This window comes from Homalodisca vitripennis, chromosome 2, assembly GCF_021130785.1.
Source record: "Homalodisca vitripennis isolate AUS2020 chromosome 2, UT_GWSS_2.1, whole genome shotgun sequence".
NCBI lineage: Eukaryota > Metazoa > Arthropoda > Insecta > Hemiptera > Cicadellidae > Homalodisca > Homalodisca vitripennis.
In genome coordinates, this window is record NC_060208.1 from 109,662,527 (window position 1) to 109,685,848 (window position 23,322).

The 23,322-nt window shown below is 33.0% G+C and overlaps 1 protein-coding gene across 4 annotated transcripts in view; it reads right to left on the reverse strand.

Moving 5' to 3' along the window:
- LOC124354571 (voltage-dependent calcium channel subunit alpha-2/delta-3) overlaps positions 1-23,322 on the reverse strand; it is a 97,034-nt gene that overhangs the window by 31,592 nt on the left and 42,120 nt on the right. For 3 of the 4 annotated variants that reach the window (XM_046805128.1, XM_046805126.1, XM_046805127.1), the window contains 8 exons: positions 21,918-21,992; positions 20,116-20,220; positions 19,936-20,010; positions 17,357-17,501; positions 16,204-16,252; positions 13,922-14,049; positions 9,348-9,407; positions 6,671-6,764 (listed from right to left, as the gene is read on the reverse strand). In XM_046805128.1, coding sequence (XP_046661084.1) covers positions 6,671-6,764; positions 9,348-9,407; positions 13,922-14,049; positions 16,204-16,252; positions 17,357-17,501; positions 19,936-20,010; positions 20,116-20,220; positions 21,918-21,992 — 731 coding nt within the window. The remainder of the gene's footprint in view (positions 1-6,670; positions 6,765-9,347; positions 9,408-13,921; positions 14,050-16,203; positions 16,253-17,356; positions 17,502-19,935; positions 20,011-20,115; positions 20,221-21,917; positions 21,993-23,322) is intronic. The other variant, XM_046805129.1, reaches the window with a different exon arrangement.

Sequence of the window (23,322 nt, forward strand, 5' to 3'; positions counted from 1 at the left end):
TTTTCAGGCTGCAAATTGTTTTGATTCACCTCGGTCCAAGTTGTTGGTGTCATGCAAAATGACTGTGGCAAGGGAATGTGCAATAAGGTCGGGTTTTTTCCTGTCCACCCAGGTGCTAGGGTATGTATTTGGTTTTGAATTGTCATGCCAGCCATCTGAGTAAAGTAAGTGTTAAGGCTTTCGGCTACTTCTGTAGGATTATGTAGGGTGGTGTTGTTGATGTTAAGTTTAGGGCACTCCTGGTTGCACTGTTTCCCACGCCTCTCATTATTAATCAAACTCCATAGAGCCTTGGTCTTGTTGTCAGATTCTTCTATGTGCTTTGAGTTTGCTTGCCGATGCAGTGTTCTTAGTTTTTTTGGTCATATATCCTCTTACTGTTTCTCATTATTTCTTTGTCTCGAATGTCTCCTGTTGTTTCATAGGTGTTGAGGGCTCGTAGGTAGGAGGCTTTCATATCGGCAGATTCCAGGTCATAGTAATGAGATGGTTTGGTAGAGCCTCTGTTCTTGTGTTTCCTTTGTGGGCAGCAGATATCTAGGGCAGTACAAAGGGTGTCATGGAATATATTATAAGCAGTTTCTGTGTCTTCAGCAGTTTCAACAGCATTCCAGTTTTTGTTGTAGAAGATGGATTTGAGATTTTCAAGGTTCTTTTTCCCCATTTGTCGCTTTAGTTTTGATGTTGGGTTGGTCTCTTGATTTAGGTTAAGGCTGCTCAATTGGGCTGTATGGTCGGAGAGGCCAGTTTGTAAAATAGTTACAGTGACCTCTGCTTCTGGGATGTTGGTGCATACACAGTCTATCGAGGATCTCGTCTCGGCTGTTACCCGTGTCGCAGGAAGGGGAAGCCTTCTTATGTTGTGTGTGGTTAGTTCGTCTTGTTAGCATCAAATTGTCAGGGTTGTTTTCTTTTAGGCTATCAATTTTTATATCCCCTAGTAATAAAAATAACTTATTGTGTGCTTGGCTGTGGTCTAGGATGTGTGATAAGAAGTTTAGGCCACTTCTTGTGTTTCCACCAGGAGGGCGATATACACCCAAGGAGATATATTTGCTTTTCTTTAATTTTGATCTGTGCCATTGCTGCCTCAAAGAGGAGCTCTTCACAAAAGTGTGTAATTTCAATGGCCTCTACACTGGTTGTTAGGTTGTCCTTACAGTATATAGCGGCACCTCCTACTTGTGATCTGTTCTGCTAAATTCAGTTACCAGATTGTAGCCTTGTACTTTGGTGTTATAAAATTTCACTTTGACTCAAGCCGTGTTCTGTCAGTATTAAAAGGCTTAGGGGATGTTTCATTGAGCAAATGGTTTAGTCTGTCAACTTTGTTTGGTAGCCCCCTGATGTTTTGATTGAAGGATTGTCAGATGTTCGTTTCGTTTCGTTGTTTGTGGCCTAAAAAAAATTCTCCATTTTCTGGCGTTGGGGTATTCAGTGAGCAATCATAAGACAGCGGAGGTTTCTGTAGATGTATTGCGACTTGTGGATATTAAATTTGTCAATTTAGCATATTCGAGCTGTTATTGGGCCAGTAATTATTTATCAGCTCTCTATAGAAGTCAATGTTTTTCTTAAAGAAGGTTTCATAGTCCTCATTGATGTCTTTTATTTTTGCATGTTGGGGATGAGCCTTTTTGCCGTCTGACTGAGGATTCACAGGTTATGTTCTATTGAGTTTCCAGTGTTGGAGGGAGTGACACTTCCGCTGTGTAAATCTGTGCTTTGCTTCTTGCAACTTGCAGTGACACGCTAGTTTATCAACAAACATCCTAGTTAAAGAAATGAATTTGATAGTTTAATTAGAAAAGATAAATTAATTTAACATGACCATGATTAAAAATTTGTCATCGATTCCATTATGATTCATAAATTAGTATGTACAATGCCGAATTTTTTATTTTTTCACTTTTATAGGAATTAAGTTTAAATGTAGATGATTCTATCTTATATCTGGATCACATACACTTATTACATGAAAATAGATAGAAAATGGTCCTAGAATATAAGTAGCACATAAGTAACAATTCAAACTGCATATTTTTAATACGTTTTATAAAACAACAAAATGGCCACTCAAAAGTAATATCAAAGGTGATCCTTACTAGTTCTTGAGACAGTTAAGTTAAGTATAACTATACTAACTTATAGGTAACTCAGTGTAACTACACTGAGTTACCATTCAAAACAGAAATAATACATCCAGACTTAATTTTATTTAATTTTCAAATGCAGCCTCCAGGCTATTTTTTTTTTTTTTTTGTGCCAAAAGATCAATAAACATGATATCCCCTAAGCATTGCATGAAATATTCCAAGATATAAAGACAAACTCTTGAGACAAATAACCAGGACAACCAGTATGAAATACTCCATACATACTGTGAAACTGTTATAACCGAATGCAATTTACAGAGCCCAATAACATACTTTATGAAACAAATGTCTACAAAAGTCTCTTAGTTGTAATACAGTATCCTAATTACTGCTATAAGGTGATGGTATCATTCTTCTGCTGGAACTATACATCTGACTAAGCAGTGAGCTGATGTACACACACAAGATCATAAACAACAAAGTCTCCTAGTTGTAATATCTCAATTACTGCTATTAGGTGATGGAATCATTCTTCTGCTGGAACTATACATCTGACTAAGCAGTGAGCTGATGTAGACACACAAGATCATAAACAACAAAGTCTCCTAGTTGTAATATCTCAATTACTGCTATTAGGTGATGGAATCATTCTTCTGCTGGAACTATACATCTGACTAAGCAGTGAGCTGATGTACACACACAAGTATCATAAACAACAAAATCTAGTTTGAATGTCTTGATTACTGTGATCTAATAATGGTATTATTCTCGTGCTGAAACAAGACATTTGATTCAGCAGTGAGCTGATTGGTGCAGTGAAAAATCAATCCTTCCAATTGATTATTTAATTAAATAAGAAATTAAATACAACATATATATAACTATACATTTCAACATTTCCATTAAATAATCCAGATCAAATATTTTCATTCCAATCAGAACAACACTATTTTCTTCTTCCTAAAAGTACATCCTTCATATATAATACAATTCTAACATGATAATCAAGAGTTACCTGTATCCAAAGAAAGCATATTCATTTTTTACAGCATAATTATAATAAAATAATATCAAAATTGAAAAAAGTTCAATTTGGAAATAGAGAATGATTGATTTACATGCGAAGAACACTTAATCAATTTTTTTTTAAAGGTAACTGTCATAAAAGTTGGATATCCTTCAAGCCAAGACACTGTCCCACCACATTAGAATTCAGCACAATTATAATTATAATTAATATACAATATTATAATTAAAGAGTACACACATATCATAATGGTTACTAGGAAGTACTGACAATAAAATTAAGAATACCAATACTATCCATGACATGTATGTAAACTACCCTAACATTTGAGTTTTTGAGATGAACCTACCATATTATTAGACCTAAAGATAAGGATTCAACATATCATTATGGCCACAAAGAACATTATGGATGCAATATAACTTAGTGATTAGAGAGGATTCATCATAACATCATGATCAAAGATACGGACCCACAAAACATTTAAATATTGTTTCACAATCATATTATAGCTGCAGCAAAGGTCCTACCATAACTTTGTTACAGAAAAGGGATCACCGTAACAACACGATCATAGAGACAGACCCATCATATCATTGTAGTTCCAGATGATTCATAATTAAATTGTGTTTAAAGAGAAGTTTCCACCATAAAATTACTGCTATAGAAATGAACTTGTAGCAACTTTGTGAATAGAGAAGGACACCACCATAACATTATGGGTGTTGGGACGGCTCCGCAGTTACATTGTATTTAAAGAGAACTTACCATAATATTAAAGATATGGAGAAAGTTGTAAGCTTGCATAGTGTTTAGTACAAAAGCGAGAGGGAAGACAGTAGAGAAGGTGAGAGCAAGCACGATACATATATACTTTACCTTGACAGAAGTACCATCAGCTTTGCGATAGGGCTTTGGTGCATAGAACATATGGTTAGTACACACTAAACAGTGCCCTTACTATTTTCGGCTCTGCTGCCTACTATACATCCATATCTCAAAAAATTGAAAAAGTTTTTATCTAACTCCACACTATCCTACCCCACCAGTCACATTAGCACACTAATGCAGTATTGAGACCTTTGTGTTATGCTTACTCAACACCTTGATCATCTGATTTTTATTACTGTAAATGTATACAGTGAGCAACCTTGGAATACAATGTTATATGGTACATTTGCTGAATTCTTAGAATTTGAAATGTACATGTACAAAATAAAAAATATATGAAAAAGTGTTAAAAAGTTTTTTTATTGTATATTTATAATTTGCTATTTGGCAGTGTTAACTTGAGTATGCAACACATTTATTGATCAATATGCTATCAGCTGCTAGTTCTATTGACCTGCATCCATTCTTTTCCTTTTTTTAACTTAGTAGCTTATAGCACACAGAATTGTAGTGAAATAAATCTATTAAGTAAATAAAGTATAATTTAGTTTTATTAATTTTTTATAACTAGTTTAGACAGTTTATAAACTGTGTATTTATCCCTTTTAGAGGCAATTATCAAGCTTAATTTGCAGAAGTAATGTCAGTGGCCCAATAAATCAGCTATCAGCATTGCTTGCACAAAGTGCCAATGCCTAGGGAAGCAGCTATCTGCAATGTGTTTAGTTTAAATACATAGATTTTATGTACTGATATTGGATTTTTATTAGAAAATATTGGTCTGTTGACACAATTCTGTCAAGTTTACCCTGGCATTTCATGCATGAGTACAAATTAAAGATATGCTCAACCATTATACCAAACACTCAACCATTAAGATATGGCACTCAAAATATTAATATTTATTACACATAACATTCTAAGAAACTACGTACCATTCACAGTAACCAAAATAGTCCACTGTAATTTAATTTAACTTAAGTTAACAATTAAGTTAAAATATCAATAAAAACGTAAGAAACATATAAAAGAATGATAAAGTTATACGTTATCGTTATAACCTTTCATCTGAGATAATGACAATGGCACTGGTTAACACACAATCTAAATCATTTACCTTACTAACATAGTCCCAGTCTTTGCTTCATGGATAAATAAAAGAAGCTTGTAGCTCTTATAATATCCAAAATGTGGAGTTAGATAAATAACTGTATCTATAAATGGTTAGTTTTTATTATGTAACGTTGTAGATAAACATGCTTTAATAGCAGGAATGAACCCATGCTCCTGAAAAGAGCATGTCTCTTTGTTAAATTATTTTGATTTAAAAAATGTATAAACAGTTGTCAGCTCATGATTCAACTGTAACATTCAACGTTTTGTGTCATGAGTTTAAAGTAGGCAGCAGAACTGTGTATTATTGTGCGCTAATCAAGCAAGCAACATAGTTTGCATTTGTGTTTAATGACTTAAATCTGTATGTGTATGTGATAAATCTCAATCAATATGTTACACAACTACAACAATACAACACAAGTTAGGTTAAAGGAATAGCAAAATGTGTTACTTTTTTAAATAGTCTAATCAGTATTAACTGTAAGTTACAAGTGGATTGTGCTTATTATTAAAGTAAGTCTCATGTTTCAGTACAAGTATTTTTAATGTTAAAATAAATAACATAACTTTTATGAAGTTTTTTTTATTTTTTTAACTATTGTTTAACAAATTTCACACTGAGTATGTACTGTAATTAAAAATTTCTACCTGTGATTATTTTGAACAATTTAACTACTTTCATACCATTCATGGTGCCAAACTAATGTAAATTTCTAAAACTTTAACTAAAACAATATTTTCTAAATATTTGAGTTTTTAATGGACTTTGAATCCATCCCAAACCAAACTGTAAAGATATTTTAATCAATAACTTACAAAACAAATTAAAATGTTTTAAAATGAGAGATTGTTACTATTTTAAAATAAATGTTTTAAGAGGGTAATATAAGTAATATAAAATACTATTTGTCTTACTACAGATATATATATCTTTAATTATAAGTATTCAATGAAGATATTGCAATATTTTTGTAATAAAAAAGGTAAAAGCTTTACTTGTAATTAAAATTTTTTAAACGTAGGCTACTGGTAATTTTGCAGTTATTTATTCAATTATAACAACATACATTTTTAACACCACAATGTTTTATTTGCAGTATATTTATTTTTAGTTCATAAAATCTGAAAATCAAATGTGAGAATTTAATTTTTACTAACTAATATGATTTTTAAATATTCCAAATACATAAGAAATTGCAATACTACATCAATACTGTAATTTTTATTGAATGCCATGTAAAATATTTAACATAATTCATGTAATGATATACATGGTACGCTAATGTCGTATATCAATATTTCCCTATTTCATTTAGTGAATCTCAATGATCTAAAAGTAAAATTTAAAGCACACATTCTTAAAATAATCAAACCAATTATTTTAGTGTTGAGTTAGTGTGTTAGAAGAACTTATACAGTTTTTTAATGGTTCAGAAGTTTAGAAATATAGAGAATATGGTGTGCTGTAAGTGAAGTGCTACACATCATGATAGTGACCATGGCAAGTGCATAGTGTAAATGGGGTGAGAAAGATATTTACCCTTTGTCTTCTGCTGAAGCCGCACTCACGTTTTTAGTGAACCAGGAGGTGACCTTGGCGTCAAACACCAAGGACAGAAAAAGGTTGCGGTCACCTGTAAATAAGTATTAATGACATGAAGACTAGGAATTGATAATAAGAAAATTTTACTCTCCTTGAAAAATATCAAAGTAGTACATTGACATAATTAATGTACCTGTCATTGACAGCCAAATGCACACAGCATGTGGTTGAAGTGAAGAACTATAATAATATTCGTTATGCGTATAAATAACGTGATAATGGTATACATTATGCCACTACATCGTTAGAAAGGATGTTCCCAAAATTATCTTCATAAACTAACAATAAACATTTCGAACAATTCCATTGATGTTACTATTATATTAACTACATACAGTTCAAGGTAGTTTATAAGTTAGCTATTTTTAGCCTGTGTGCTAAGGCAAACCTTTGCTGGATTAGATGCTCGCATACTTTGACATAACTCGAATAGAAATTTCTCCAAAAAAACTCGTCAACACATCAATGTTATCTATTGACATTGTCTACACAAACCTTATCCATAACTCCATAGCCATAAAGGTAATACACACAGACCAAGTTGCATGGCTGGGCATTTCTCCAAACCATTATTTCATCAACAAGGAGACATTTCAATCGTCAACACATTTTATGCTTCAAGGTACCTCTTTCTCTTCAGAGCTGGGACAGAACGTACAAGTCAGCTGACACAGAAACAGTGTATTCCAAATTTATATATATATATATATATATATATATATATTGACAATTGCCCTGGAAACTGCCTGTCCTAATACCTCATCTAGAGACACGTCTTAAAAATGTAAGAAGCATAAAGTACTACACCCTGATATTAATTTTCTGAAAAGATAATTCCTTAAAGCTAAATACAGATTTGTTTCAACTGATTATGACAGGGACAAAAATGAAGCTGTAACAAGGAAGAAAGCTTATGATCTTAAGCTGATAGAGCTGAGATCTACAAATGAATCTTATATCAATATAACTACCAACAAAATCAAACCATTTTGGCAGACAATAAATAACGAAAGGCCCTCTAGAAAGAACACTCAACACATGGTACACTCAATAGTTGAAGTGAGGTGACAAATGATATTGATATAGTGACCAGTAATTTCAATGAGTACTTTACGACAATCGCTGAGGAGACCTTGAAGAAAAACAATCATGAGAATAACCATCTTACCAGATCTCATAGTAAACTTTTTGTCAATTCTCCTACCTATTAATCATCACTATGTTCTCAGTACTATTCACACCCTGAAATCTGCTTCTTCTGCTGGGGTAGATGAAATTTTTGCTATTCTTGTACAATTTTGTGAGCTTGATCTATGCCACCCAATTGCTAATATTGCTAACAAATCAATTGCCCAAGGTTATTTCCTGCAAAGGTAAAGACTTTCAAGGTTTTTTTCTCTGTTCAAGCAAGGAAGAAAAGAATTTCAGGCCCACCTCCTAAGTTCCAACTGTCTTCAAAATTAATAGAGAAAATTATTTTATCCAGACTTTTAAATCATCTTAGCACAACAACCTTCTTTCGGAAAGACAGCATGGTTTCATTGATGGAAAAATCAACTATTACTGTTTGGTTGATATAAAAAGTAAAACACACACATAACATTTTATTAAATGATGTACAACATACAACAGTTTATTTGAATAATGTTGTTAAAATAATAAAAAAACACGTTCTCCTACAGCAGAGCACTTGGAATGAAATAAGCTCAGTAAAGCCAAAAGTGCACTGCGGTCATTTGACAGAGAGAGCATTAAAAGACAAGAAGAGCCATTGCCATTGTGATTGGAGTCGTCATAAGAATAATAACATTATTTTTCTTACAATTTATTTCTTTTCTTAATGTGAAATAAAGAACTAAGACCATTACATTTATCACTAAAACAATTAATAGAAGCAATGCAAAGATAAAATGGCATGCAATACTGGTAAATGCTGGTCGTTCAAAAGAGACCTTATAGTGCCTCGGTCTATAACGAAATGTAACAGGGGTGGTCTCCCTGAAATGAATACATGTTCAGGCAGATTAATGCTTCCATCTGCAACTTTGTCAGTTGCTGAATGTAAATGTTTTGTTAAAAATCTCATACTCCCGAGTGCGTCATCACCACAGCACAGCTTACTTAAGTTTTTTGATCATTCAGGTAAAAATATTATTTATCATTAGGTGGTGCATTGACAAAATTACAAGTTTGTTTAGATTTGTTCTACAATTAAAATCAATGATATTTTCATATTAAAAATATAAATACGTTCATTACGTTATAAGTGCTTGTTGTCTCTGTTAATTCTAATACGAGAAAAGAAAAATAACAAATTTACTTCATTTCTTTATCAACACTTTAACCACACATAATATTGCACTGAGATAGTTCTGAGTAGTTCTTAGTATACACCAGCGCCAAAGTAAGGTACAGAGTAAGTTCAAACAGATTTAAGTAAGACACTGCATGCAAGTAAGTAAGGAATTTTATTTGTTCACTTTGGATTGATGAGAAAATAAAATGTTTTCCTGTTAACATTATAAAAAATCTATTAGTGAACATATCTGACTGTAGACATGCAAGAGCCTGTGAAGTACACCTAACATGCTCTAACATTGATTCATATACTCACAATAATACGTTTTGATCTTATTTGCTGACTTATCACTTTTTGAAGCAGCACTTGCATTAGCTGTGGAATACAAGTATTCATTTAATTCAAAATATTGGAACTACCATTTATATAATTTTAATAATATTTAAAAATTGTCTACAAAATAGCCCAGGAATCATTGTCTATGCAATTTTTTATTCGGTTTTAAAACTATTTATTAATTATTTTATAACACAGTGGAATATACAACTAGTTACAAAGCAAAAAGACACACCTTAGACACATTAACTATTACAAGTTAATTTGAAATATTTATTGGAAAAAACTGTACTTAAAAACAAAATTAAAAAAATCATTCAACAAATATACTTGGTTAACTTATCTAGTACAATTAATTTATATACCTTTTTCTATTTCATAGTAGTTAACAAATTTGTAACAAATAAAACAAGGTGAATCAGTTTCCAAGTTTTAATTTTTATATAAATCTGAACACACACTCAACGTTTGAACGTGTAACAAATTACTTCAAGATTTTGAGACAATAGGTATTCAGGAATAAAATTTATAGAAAGTAATCATTTTAAAAGTTACTTAAATGTTTTGATCAGCCACTGTCCATAGGCACAATATATGGTGTCCACAATGTGTCACTTACACAACATTCTATTGATTTGGAGTGCAAGACACGGGTACAAAGCACTGTTAGGCATAAGTGCCACTCATACCAAGCTCCTTTAGGCTGGTACATGGACAATGGTATTTGTTCAAAGATCAAAATAATATTTTTAATTAGTCATTGAACAAACATGATTTGAAGGTAAATCTTAAGTGCTCACGCTGAATTTGTTTCTGAATGTTTTCTCTTTCAGGAAGTTAAGCAAGAACTGCTTTAGGAGCATCTTACAAACATCTCGTAATTCTGCTGGGAGGCTCTTCTGGGTGTTCAGATTCATGCCTCTTCATGCTCGTTAGTAATAGAAGAGCTTGAACTTCCTCTGGATTTGGTGCATGATTGAGGAATTCCACATCACCGCCTTTTTTCACATCAATGTTTCCTCTATCATCGAGAGTGGAGGTTAGGCGAGCAAAGCATTCTCTATAGAATTTGCACCTCCAGTATTTGCTTGCAGCCGATGATGAATGTTTGATATAAATATACCCATTGTAACACAAATATGAAGTTTTCCTTTAATTATAACTTGCGCCATAATACAAAAAACCAGATCGAAATTTGTATATAACAAATATTTATTTGAGGTTTTATGGTAACATTTTTTACAATCGGTACGTCATCATTTTGGCAATTATTAGTTTTGGCATTGATTAGATGTGGCATTTTTATGATTGGCACTTTTGTACCCTAATCATTTGTTGAACTTTTACGAAATGGGCCCTTTCTATTTTTGTGTAAAGTACCTGACCTCCCTTTTCTATAAAACTGTTATGCAACCGACTGCCTGAGATGGAATATGGAATAGGAAAAGAGATCCTTCCAAGATTGACTCCGGCCATTTTCTGTTCTCCAACCAATCAGTGAATCACAACACTGTTTCATATGTTAATACTGCAATGGTTGCATTTCACTATTACTGAACATCTTGAGTAATGAATTTACATTAAGTTCTACCAGAAACTTGGCCATTCTGTTTCAGAGATCTATGTGATACACAAAGATTTTGGTGATGAGTTTATGGGTGGTACTCAGATAAAATACTGGTTTAGGCAATTCAAACATGGCCGCATTTCAGCTGAAAGTGACCCATAAACAGGCAGATCTGCAATAGTTAGAAATTCTGCAAACATTGGATGTGTTGCCGCAAGTAACAATCAACAAAAGCCATTAATTGACCATATTAGAATTCAGATAGTATACAAAGAACGTTATCTTGATGTAATAAGGCAGCTACGAGATGTAGTGTAAAGAAAATGGCCTAAACTATGGCCAGGCAGTGATTGGATCTTGCACAAAATCAATGATCCTGCTCATTAATCAGAAAATTGCTTCTTAGCCAAATACAAAATCAGTTTGCTTTTGTAGCATCCCTACAGTCCTATAACAGTTCCATATGATTTATGGATGTTTTCAAAATAGAAAATGTCTCTGAAAAAAATAAGATTTGATTTCATGTATTATATTTAAGACAGAGAACAAATAAGATCAAATGCGACAAGAGTTTTGTTAGCCGAATGGGTTTAAATAACAACCCTTTATGTTAGCCAAATGGGTGTATAAGCAACCTCTTGAAAATATTTCGGAATTAAAAAATTAATTCAACGAATGTTTCTGGAAGTGAACAAGGATGAGGGGCATTGGACGATGATAGTGGCTTGTGGACAATTTACAAACTGAAATATACGACCCACCTTGGAAAAAAAAACCACTATTCTTAAAAAATCTTTGTGATTTACATCTGATATCAGTTCAAAGTTTAACCCTCTCCCGCTCGCAAGGCATGAATCGGCACGGCCACAATATAGCTACTGCAGCCTAAACGGCACAGATCGGCACGCACTGCTTTATCCAACGAACTATACTACTGGAACGCGCACTGCCCATAAGCAGCATGTTGTGTTTTCCGGTCGCACACAGCTGTGCGTTACTGGTGTATCCATGGATTTGCAGGCGCTTAAAGTGGGCAAGAACTCACCAAGTTCTGTACTCCATGCCAATGATGCTGATCTTAGAACACATTAACTTTTTATTGATTTTAAATCTAAGGGTAAATTAAGTAGATCAAGTGATGATGTACGGTATTGAAAATTGTAAAATATTATTATTTACTCTAGTTATCTCAAACAAATGCGACCACTTCTAAATTGACAGGAAGCCACGAGTTACTTTGAATTAAAACTGTGACTAAACTATTTTTTTTAAATAATATCTCATCACATCGAAAAAAACAAAAACTTTTGACATTAAAAAAGAAACCAACTTAGAAATAAGGCAAAAATATTGGTCAAAATAATTTTATTTTCTAACACGTAGATTAAGTGTGTCATGTTTGTAAATTTTTTGTAGTTTATTTTGAAATAAAATACTGTCAATAAAAAGTTGTTTTTTTTCATCTGGGTAATATTTTAATGCCTGTAATATTTGTTTCCGACTTTGTAAGAAAAATAAAAGTCAAAATCTCAGTTATTTTGATATTGCACAAAAATCAGTTTTTTTTAACAGAAAATAAAAATCCACGGTAAAAAGCAGCTACTAACATTTGTAATAATAAATAAATTGTAGTATCTAACAATTGTATTAAGTCTACAAGGCGTTTTAAAGTGATATTAGATCATTACTATAATGCCTGCCATATGGGCGGAGTTAGTTTCTTGCCCATTTCCAGCGCCTGCAGACTCGGAACGCAGCCCAGGATTTCGGCTCGGTTTCTCCGGCCCAGAGCGCGTTCCATTATTATAATTCGTTGGCTTTATCTACTAGAGACGATAAGTGCTGCTCTCGAGTAGCAATAGTTTGTACTACTACGGGTTGTTTGCTATCAGGAGACCATTTACTTTACTTTAAAAGTAGACTTATTCTATTATTTTGCTATTTATATTAGTAGTGCGGAAACAATGGCGGGTTGTAGTCGTACACTTCGTGACAGTGAAATCGATCTCGTTATTAGTAGTGATTGCGACGATTCAAGTGAGTGTAGTGATGTACCAGAGCTTTGTGAAGTGGTTAGTGGCATTGTGGATGTAGTTCGGAGTGATCACAGTGGCAGGGGCAGTGACGGCGAGCCAGACAATGACCTTCACCAAGTAACTGCGCAACAAACAACCCGGCGCCCAGCTGTCCGTGTGCCCCCTCCATGGTCTCGTACAATCAACTTCATTGAACCAATATATAGTAAAATAATTAATATATATAATTATAGTTAATTACAATGACAGAACGTATGTAAGTTCAGACGCTGCGTATTTTGACCGAGCCCGACCGGCAGAGCGAATTAATTGAGGTTAGAAGCACCGTGAGCGCCTGGAAACAATGGGAGCGGGAGAGGGTTAATAAACTACAAAATAAACAAAATTAACATAAAATCATTTGTTGGCTGTGCATTAGCGAAACCTATCACTTGAGGGGCTGAATCAATTTCATTTCTGTCTGTCTGTCTTACCGCATGATATCTGGAGAACAAATTGACCTATAAACTTGAAATTTTGCGTACAATTTCATTCCTAGATAGACAATGTCATTTTTGATGATGAGCATGTTCTCTATGCAATTTGGTTGAGCGTTTTACATAGCCTAACTATGTGAAGTATACATTGAGAAGGATTCCATCTATAGACTTGAAATTTTGCGTGAAACTTCATTTCTACATAGATAAAACTGAATTCGATGATAGTAAATATCTACCATGAGATTTAGCTTAGGATCATTGAAGCCTATAATTCAATAGGCTGGTAAATCTCTTCTGTTTGCCTGAGGGATGTAAAGATTTCTTTTCTGTCTGACTGTTCACAGAACATCTTAAGAATGAAATGAGTTACAGTTTGAAATGTTGCATGCAACTTCAGCGGAGCCTGTTATGTAACAGGTGGCCTGGCCTACTCCTACTTTGTTAATAACAAGAACAACTGAATGGAGTTACCTGGTGGGTATTGTGTGGGCCAGTTCCATCCTGCTGACTGTGTTTTTGCAAAAAAATGTTCAACCTCTTCCTCTGGACTCAAGAAGGATTGGGTTTCCTCAGTATCCATTCGATACTTGCAATAGAGCCTGCAACATTCAAGATCATTGTTAAAACTACAAAAACAACTTATACTTTCCTAAAAATGTTGTGTTAAGAAAATGTTGATTTAGCTTAAAATATGACAATCTTAATAATAACATTTGGGAATTAAATGCACTTCTATATACAATATCTTAATGTAATCGAAATTTTAAATTCTGCTTTAAGTTCTCACAAAAATACATCCACCAGTATTTACATTTCCAACAAGGGAGTGTTGAAATATTAAACACATCAGAAAAAGAGGAAGTCTGGAATCTTCCCTCCCCCCTGCCTCAATGAAAAACTATATCAATTTATTATTTTGACTGAATTTTGAAGAACACATTAATAATGAGTTTGTATGATATTTAACCCCCTGCCCCCTATGGTTAAATGATCAGTAAATATGCACACCACTGCATGGAACTAACTTGCGAAATAACAATGGGAAAAAATTTTCATGGGAAAGAATACCTCTATGTCATGATTATCTAAAGGTATCCAGTGAAAACCTTATTGATGCTCTGGATGTAATTTATAACGTTTAGGAAGACACTATATAGAAAATAACCCTAATTATAATAGTCAATGTTAATGTACGAGGGCTGTTATTTGTCAACCTCCGATCTCACACCATGACGACCAGACATGTTGCAGGCCTGTGGTGTCCGTAGGCTGTCGATCGCACATCTTCTTCCCAACGTTTGTTACTTCCCAGTTCAAGTAGCTAGTTTGCACTGAGCTACTGTCACATAAACATGACCACCTCTATTGATTCTTCTGTAAAATGTTAATTGAGGAGTGTTATTTGTTTCCTGCAAACAGAAGGGAATAGTGCAGCAGAAATCTAATGGAAAATGTGCTGTGTTTATGGAAAAAACATCATAAGTGATGGTGTTGGGCGTGAATCGCGTCAAAGTTTAAATGTTGCCAAATGTTCAATTCAAGGAATATCAAAGGAGAAGCCATTCAGTGTTTTTTGTGGGTGTTAGTCAATACCTTAGGCACTTGGCAAGTACAAATCGTTTTGTAACATAAATGTTCTGTAAAAATAGAATAAAGAAAAGAATTTGAAGCTTCTGGAAATTCCAAAAACAAAGCACTTACTGTGAATGTACGTTTTCTCTAAGAACTTTGTCAATTTGTTCATCCTTGACCTCCTTCATCATGCACATGAGTGCGGCTATCTTAAAACTTTCTACACCATTCAGGTATAACACCATCACTCATAATGTTTTCTACGTAAACATGACATATTATTCAATGGATTTCTACTGCACTATTAATTCCCTTCTGATTGTAGGAAACAAATAACACTCCTCAATTCACATTTTTTCACATCATGTATGATTTACAGTAAAGAGTTTTACTGCCTTGAACATAACCCTACTAGGATATAACAGTGAATATGAGATCTGTTCACTAATGGATAACAGTGAACTGTCTATGGACACACCTAAAAATTATATTTCTGTCTTTCATGTCCAGTTCAGTTGAATTCAATTTTTATACATTCATGATATAGTGTAAATATACTGACACAAATAACTTCTTATGATGTGATTAATGGTTTAAAGTACACTATTATTTAAACCTTGTACAATATATATTATGGAATAAAGCAGTATTACTATGATTAATGATTCAATAACAAACATTTGATAATTTGATCGTAAAAATATATTGGCATGAAAGAAGATCTAATTTTTATAAAATGAACCTAAAACTAAAAGAAAATGTAATTTTTTAAATCTGCTTTGACTCATAATGGATAGACCTGATGGGAGTTGCCTACCTATAAACAAAATAAAGCATCCACCATTAGTATCTAAAAGGTCTCATACAAAAGAAAATATAACTATTAAAAGCTTTTTCACTTGATAACAATTTAAATTTTATATAGGTATCATTTTAAATTTATTGTACTTCCTGTCCAGCCAATTGTGGTGTTTCAGAAATCATGCCCAAGCTGTTGGTCTCCAGGTTAATTGTTAGAGAAGGCTTCTGAGCCCTACCTCACTCGGTCAAATAAAACATCATTTTTATAATTTGTTTTAACAATAGACCTGTTTGCCCTAGTTTAATTTAACTACTTAAATATATTAATACCTTGGCTATTAATAGTTTAATACTTAAGTACTAAAAATGAGAAAACTCACCAGTCAGGATGGACTTTCCAATTCTTTCCCTCAAAGAAATTGAGCTTGCCTGAAAACATAAGGTTACAAATCTTATTAATTTTATGTGTATAACATGGAAAACAAAAACTTTCCAAATAACTTACAGTTATACAAATAAATAAGTTTATTAATCCATATTTCCGGAAATTAACTATAAACAGGTGTGATACAAAAATTAGTTGAAAATACAACCAAAGACATTTCTTTATCAGCAAGTAGCTAAAATGGCAATGACAGAGAGAACAAGACAACTTGTTGCTTTCACCAGGAGAACTGCAAATCACATGAGTTATTCAGTAAACCCCAGCTTAAACTCGTATAAAAAACCGTTCCAGACCTTTATAGCCTTGTTGACAGTATCCTTTTTATAACATATAAAACCTTTCTTGCATTCTCGTCGACCTCAAAAATTTCTTTGCATTCTTTGTATTATTTGTTATGTATAGAAAATGAATTTTCACCAATAAAACTTCATAAATTTAATATTACAAAAAAATAAATCAAACTTACATTAAAATAAATATTTTTAATTTTTGGAAACTCTACTTTTAGCCACAATTATGCTTTGCATTACCAATTTCTCTTCTCTTCAATCATAATTCCTCCACCATAACCCACATAAATAAGATTATGACATTATAAATTTTAAATTACTTCAAGATGTGCTACATCAATTTTGATCATAGAGTTGTGATGTATACATATATTCGGTTTTATACTTAATACATGCCACCTAATGCCCTACACATTTTGTTAACTCATCAAAATGGAATGAAAATATTTAAATATTTATCATTTTAGTAACTCAGTCGAGTAAGATTATTTACATAATCAAATATGAAATTTTTTTGGGGGAGAGATATGTCAAAATATGTACATTAATATAATATACTGTAACTAATATGGTTGTGATGAGGTTACAAGGCAGTAAAAGTGTGAACTTTTAACATTTTTGTGGATACCAAAATAATAGTTTTTGTATAGTTAGAAAACAATATTACTAATTAAGACTGTATAAAGGTGGAAATAAGCTCTTCTCTTAAATAAACCTATCTAGTACATTGTGACCCATCATGTGAATTTGTAGGCACACCAGATCAGAGGTATAAAATTTCTATATAAAAATCCTCACCCTTGCTGCTCTTCAGCAGATGGGTCTCTACTACGGCATCGACCTGGTAGCGGCCGTAGTGGTCTGGCAGACTGACCACAAGAGTGAAGGGGGAGTCTCTTATAGGCTTATAGTAGTAGAAACGTATCCCTCTCATAACCCTTTTCTGAAAGCGAAAAGCACAGAATTGTTAATAACACAATTATATAGGTATTTCATGTAGCAGTAATAAGTATTGTCTGAAGTTACATAGATTATACTTTACAATTGATTTTGATACTATAAATAAATTGTCAGATCTGCTACAAGATTTTTTTTATATTTAACTTGTAATGTATTTCAGGATTTTAAAAAAAATCTAGTTTATAAGAAATAGGCAGAGTTAGACAGCTTGTGAATTTATTTTTCACAGGTACAAGTAATTTGAAAATAAAAACTGTATTTACGTGTCAATCAAAGGTGTAATAGATAACTCAAAATATTTCAGCAAATAGTTGCATGAGCTATTGTTTACTGTCAATCATTACTTTCATTGAAAATACTGTCTACATTGGATTCAAATTAGATTTTATTTTTTAAAGTACCAAAGTGCATGGTTTTCTAATACTTATAGGCCTCCAACCATACATTTTGTAATCATTAAAAAGTAATATTTGTTAAACCATACATACAAAAAGGTTGAAATTGAGTTTTAAGTTAAGACAACAAAATCAAAACAATTATTTTTTGTCAGGTACCATTAATTGAAGATGGGCCTTCCCTCCCTGCTGGTTTTGCTACAATAAATGGATGACTCTTAAATTTAAACTAGATATGGTCTGAGTTGATCAGGACCTGTTCAACAACCCTGAAACCCATCATACTGCTCCAAAAGGTTTTTATTTGTATTACATTACAAAAAACAAAACTAGACCACTCAGCAGCTTTCTTTAACCTTCTGTCTGTTAGGCTACTAGTGACTAGTTGCTAAAAAATGTTTGTCCAGTGTTGAACGATTAGTCACTAATAGATTTTGTAGTTATGTTTTTAATCAAACTTTTGATATCGGAAATAAGACTTAAGTAGGATAAATAGTATATCAAATTAATCAGGATGTTTCACGCATTAATTCGATTTAGAGTTTATTAAATAATAATGGGTAATAAGTATGCACTAAAATTATGAAGCTGCAATACAAATGCTGTTTTACCGTGTCTGCTTGCGCACTTCAAGAGAGCGTGAAAAACCTGGATTTTTTTTCCCTAAACTTTTGCCGTGGAAAATTTTGTTTAGAAATGAGTTTGGCCACATCATTGCATTTAGAATATCTTTTTCAACAAGATTATCTGCTTCAAAAATCTGTTCATTGATATACTCGTATATTGTGAAGAAAGGCATTCGACGCAACCATTGTTGGCAACATTTTATTTTATTGTTTCTCATATTATTATTAGAGTTGTGTTAGTATCCAACAACATCAACAACTTACAATCTTACAATTTTCAACCTGAGAGACCTAGTAAATAAGTCAGGTGAACTTAGATAAATATTATTAGATAATGAGTTTTTATTATAGTAAATTTACTTCATTTGAAGCATTTTCTGACAATATATTGTGTGACTTTATCAACCTTTATTTGTTGAAAACACTTCTTAGGAGTTTTGTAACAAAAATGTTTTCATATAAACCTATAAAAAAAAACAAAAAATATGTTTTTCTTTTCTGAAATGTTATGCTTTACAACATAGATAAGGTCTCAAAATATAATAAGCATATAGGAAATATCTAAAAATGTTAAAATGTGAATACTGTATGTCATTTTTCGTACAAACTTAACATTTTACTATTTAAAAAATTAAATTTCTTTAACGTTTTACATAAAACACCTTTTTAGGACATTTAAAAAGTAATAAAAAATTGTATTTTAAGCCTTACTTTTAGATATTTTTCTTCTACTTTACTTTTTTCACTTATAGTAAAAAACATAAACCTAAATTGAAAAAAATAATCTAACTGCATATAAATTTTCCTGCTTTTGTACTGAAAAATAAAATATATAAGAGTATAATTTACTTCAATAATAAACATTCCACATAAGTTTGAATGAATGTGTGCATAACTAGCAAAATAGTGCCTGTCATTATGGGAATTTCACCTGCCAGATTCAGGGTTAACAAATCACATATTTTACCAATATATCTTTTTACCCACACAAAACTTGTGCACTATTTATTTACTCTACTGTGACGTGGACAGCACAAGCACTGATCCAGAAAAACATAATTTTTCTTGAGACCATTAGACCAATGTCAGAGCTTAGAATTCATGACATGAAAGGTGACAACTCTTGCAAAATGAAATAACTCTGAGGTACCACTCTTATATTATATAGAAAACATATCATAAATATTGTACAGATGTCCTTGCTGATATGTTGTGACAATTTAACTTTTATAATACCCAGTAATGTTACAAACTGCTCATAATGCATAAATGGGGTGTACACTCTTACACTGGTTATAACATTGAAACTTATAAAACATTTATTACATTTTATTACACAAAATAAATTAATTTCCATATTTACTAGGTAATACACTATACACTTGTATAACCTTACCATATTGTCAAAGTGCTGCTTCATAGGCAGGGATATAGAGGATGTAATGTTCCCCTGGACAAGCTTTTCTCGGAACTGAAAACACAATTAAATAATTTATTTAAAGTGTTTTAAATAAACAATGAGCATAACATATATAACCAACTTGTGATAGGTGACACTGAAAGAAACAATCATTACCTCAAGAAGTTTCTTGCTGAAGTTGTGAGGTCCCTGACCATCGTCCATCAGTTCTACATCCGTCATGTCTACACTGTTGTAGCTGGGTTTTAGGATGCCTTGAAACTAGAACATTCAATGGAACTTAATTTTAGATCTGTGGAGATAGCTTCACCAAAAATGTGTTAAGCACGTCTCTCTTATAGGATGTTCTACAGCCATTGGAAGTCCTAGCTATCTGGGCAGATGAAAAAATTGTGGTGGGAAAATTGGGATTGGAATAGAAACAATAAGGACATCATATAGTTTTCGATGTAAGTGATGTAGCAGATTGGGCCAAAAACTGCAATGGAGTGGGATTGTTGGGGTTTCCCTTGGGGATTCTGTCTGCCTCCACCCCTGACTATAGGCAACAAGGGCCTCTTTAGTCACTTCTTTCAGCTGACATTGTCTTCTTTATCCTTTCCGCAGATTAGCGTAGGTTCTTTTTTGCCTCTTATCCTTTATTCAGGGTTGCCACCTGCAGCACGACACTCCCATTTGAATGGAAGAGCTTATCAGCTACCTCTGATCCTAAACCATGCCCCCCCCCACAGTACCATTTGTACTACAGATCATCAGGTCATTCTGACTTGCCAAAATGTTTCACCTATTACAAATGACGGAAGCCAAAGTCCCCTCCCTCTGTGGTCTCTAACCTCCAGATCCGTAACCCAGACTTTGACGAGCCTGGGATTGAGTATCGAAAGACCAGTTCTATAGTCATACCTCCAAGGTACAAGATACACCGGGGTGACCATCCCTTGACCATAAGATACAGACCACAGTAACCACCTTCCTCTATGGACTCTGACCATTGGATCCATTACCCAGCAAGTCTAGGAAAGGGTACCACTTGCCAGTTCTCACCGGTATATCCCCAGAGGTACAGGATACACCCATGTGTGTGACCATTTGCTGTGGTATTACTGAACAGGGCTTTAGCAACAACCCAGAGCAGCATGGAGAAGCCCACCTCATCGCCCAGTCCATTGGGGATAGAAATGCCTCTCGAGGCTGACATCACTCCACCCTCTGTGTTTATGGGTTGCAGCTACCAGCACCTCATAAGCCCATGGAGTGGGACAGTTTTTCCTCTCCTGTTTTGAATTGTAGGAGTACATTTAAGTTTGGTATCAGTCCAGCTTTTATAACATTTTCACTGTAAATTTCCCATAGGATGCTGTATCTCCAGGTTGCTAGAAAATATTAATGTTTCTTGTATTCAGAACCTTGGTATTAGAACTAATATCACAGTCATCTGGTTCACCATGTGTCATTACATTTTAAACAATCACAAGAAACAGAAAACACAAGCCAAGCAATAGTTATGGTGTCAGAGCCAATGAATCACTGAAATTAGTGTGTATATACAGAATAATAGAAATAGCACATAAAGCTACTTATTTTCTAGATAACCAACATGTACATTGTACGCATTAGGGTTAAAAAATTGTTGTAATTGTTGTACTCATGTATGTTGTTATCCCCAACACTGTTGACAAAACCACCTAGCTTCCTTTCAGGGAGAGGAGTTGCAGACTCGTACACTCACAGATTCTACATTGGCTTTGTAAAAAAGATGCTGTAAAGGATTAGTAACATGAAACTGACTGTTAGTAAACTACTAGTGCCAATAATCTGTGGTGACCTGAATTAGAGGTAATTAATTTCGCATTCAATATTTAGTCTAGTTTAATTCTTTTTAACTAGTTTTACAATATAACATTTTGTATTTTAATTGTTCAAGAATTAACAATAATGTAGATTTTATTCAAACTTACCACAGGACGGAGGTCAGGGTGGACTAACACGTAACCATTGTTAGTTACTATAAACGCATATGCATTTACGCCAAGCTGTAAACAAAAAGATATGTAGGTATAAAATGCTTAAATAATCTTTCCACTTAAGTCAAAAATTCATTGAATGTTTCTCTGCTTCAGGATATAAAAGTAAATTTAATATCAAAATTGGTTGGTTTCATGAAGAAAATTATACAAAATAATCAGATAACATGACTGGAATATTCGAATGAAACAAAATTACATAAATTCATACTCTACTGTTATGACTATTTTACTAAGTTATCATGATGTCATTTAAATTAATTTAGGACACACAGAGAAGAATTAAACTTCATCTACAATTTCTATAAAATTGGCTAATATTGGTGCTAAATCTCTCCACTGTACATCAAATAGTTTGAGATCATGTGTGAACTATACGTACATAAACTCACACAAATCATAAAAATGTCTTTTGTACAGGTCAACTATTACAGTTCCAAGAAAATAGTGTGTGTATATGTTAAAGATAGTGGAAGAAATCGTAACAACCATTAATTAAAATCTTCTTCAACTATAGACTAATGATACTGTATCATTCAGATGATTAAATGTACAAGTACTGCAAGACTTTAATACATTTTCAGGTAACTTATCAGATATCAGTAATTTACTATCATGGTCTAAATTCTACAGATAAAAATTAACATATGTCATTGATGATGATTTAGGGTTGTCTGGTATCAAATTTCTGGGAAAGAAAGAAAAGTTTTACAAGAGAATGTTTAAATATTCTTAGTTAAAGAATATAGTTCTTAGCAAAACTATGAATGGCTAACATATTAGAAAATTAGTGATAAGATTTTCTATAATTATTGTTTACTTTTTGGCAAAGAAGGTTCTCATAATACTCATTATGAAAATTTAGCTATTCAACCTCAGAAAAAAAATTAAAAGTGCAGAAGCAATCAAATTCACAACGTCTCTCAGACTATGCAAACAGATTTTTGGATGTTAAATTATTTAAGCACATTTATAACAAAATGAACACCATACAAGAGTTATGTAACATATTTTGTTGGGAATAATACTAATTGAAAAGAGACAAAAGCCTTTTAGTATTATGAAAATAATAATGTTTTGTGGCATAATGTGAACACAAGAGGGAAGTGGTTTGAACATTCTAGATGAAGAAAGTAGTTGTTTTCCTTCTCAAAGAAGTGTTAGGAATATCAAAAAGTCTCCATACATTTCCTTGTTATGTCATGAGCGTTACACAGAGGCTATGTTACTTGAGTGAGTGAGTACTGGTGGCGAGAGAAAAGAAGAGACCTGGCCCGTGCCGGCGCACAGCTGTGTACTAGTGTGTTGCCGCGCGCGGTAATTTAAGGCGCTTCACCCC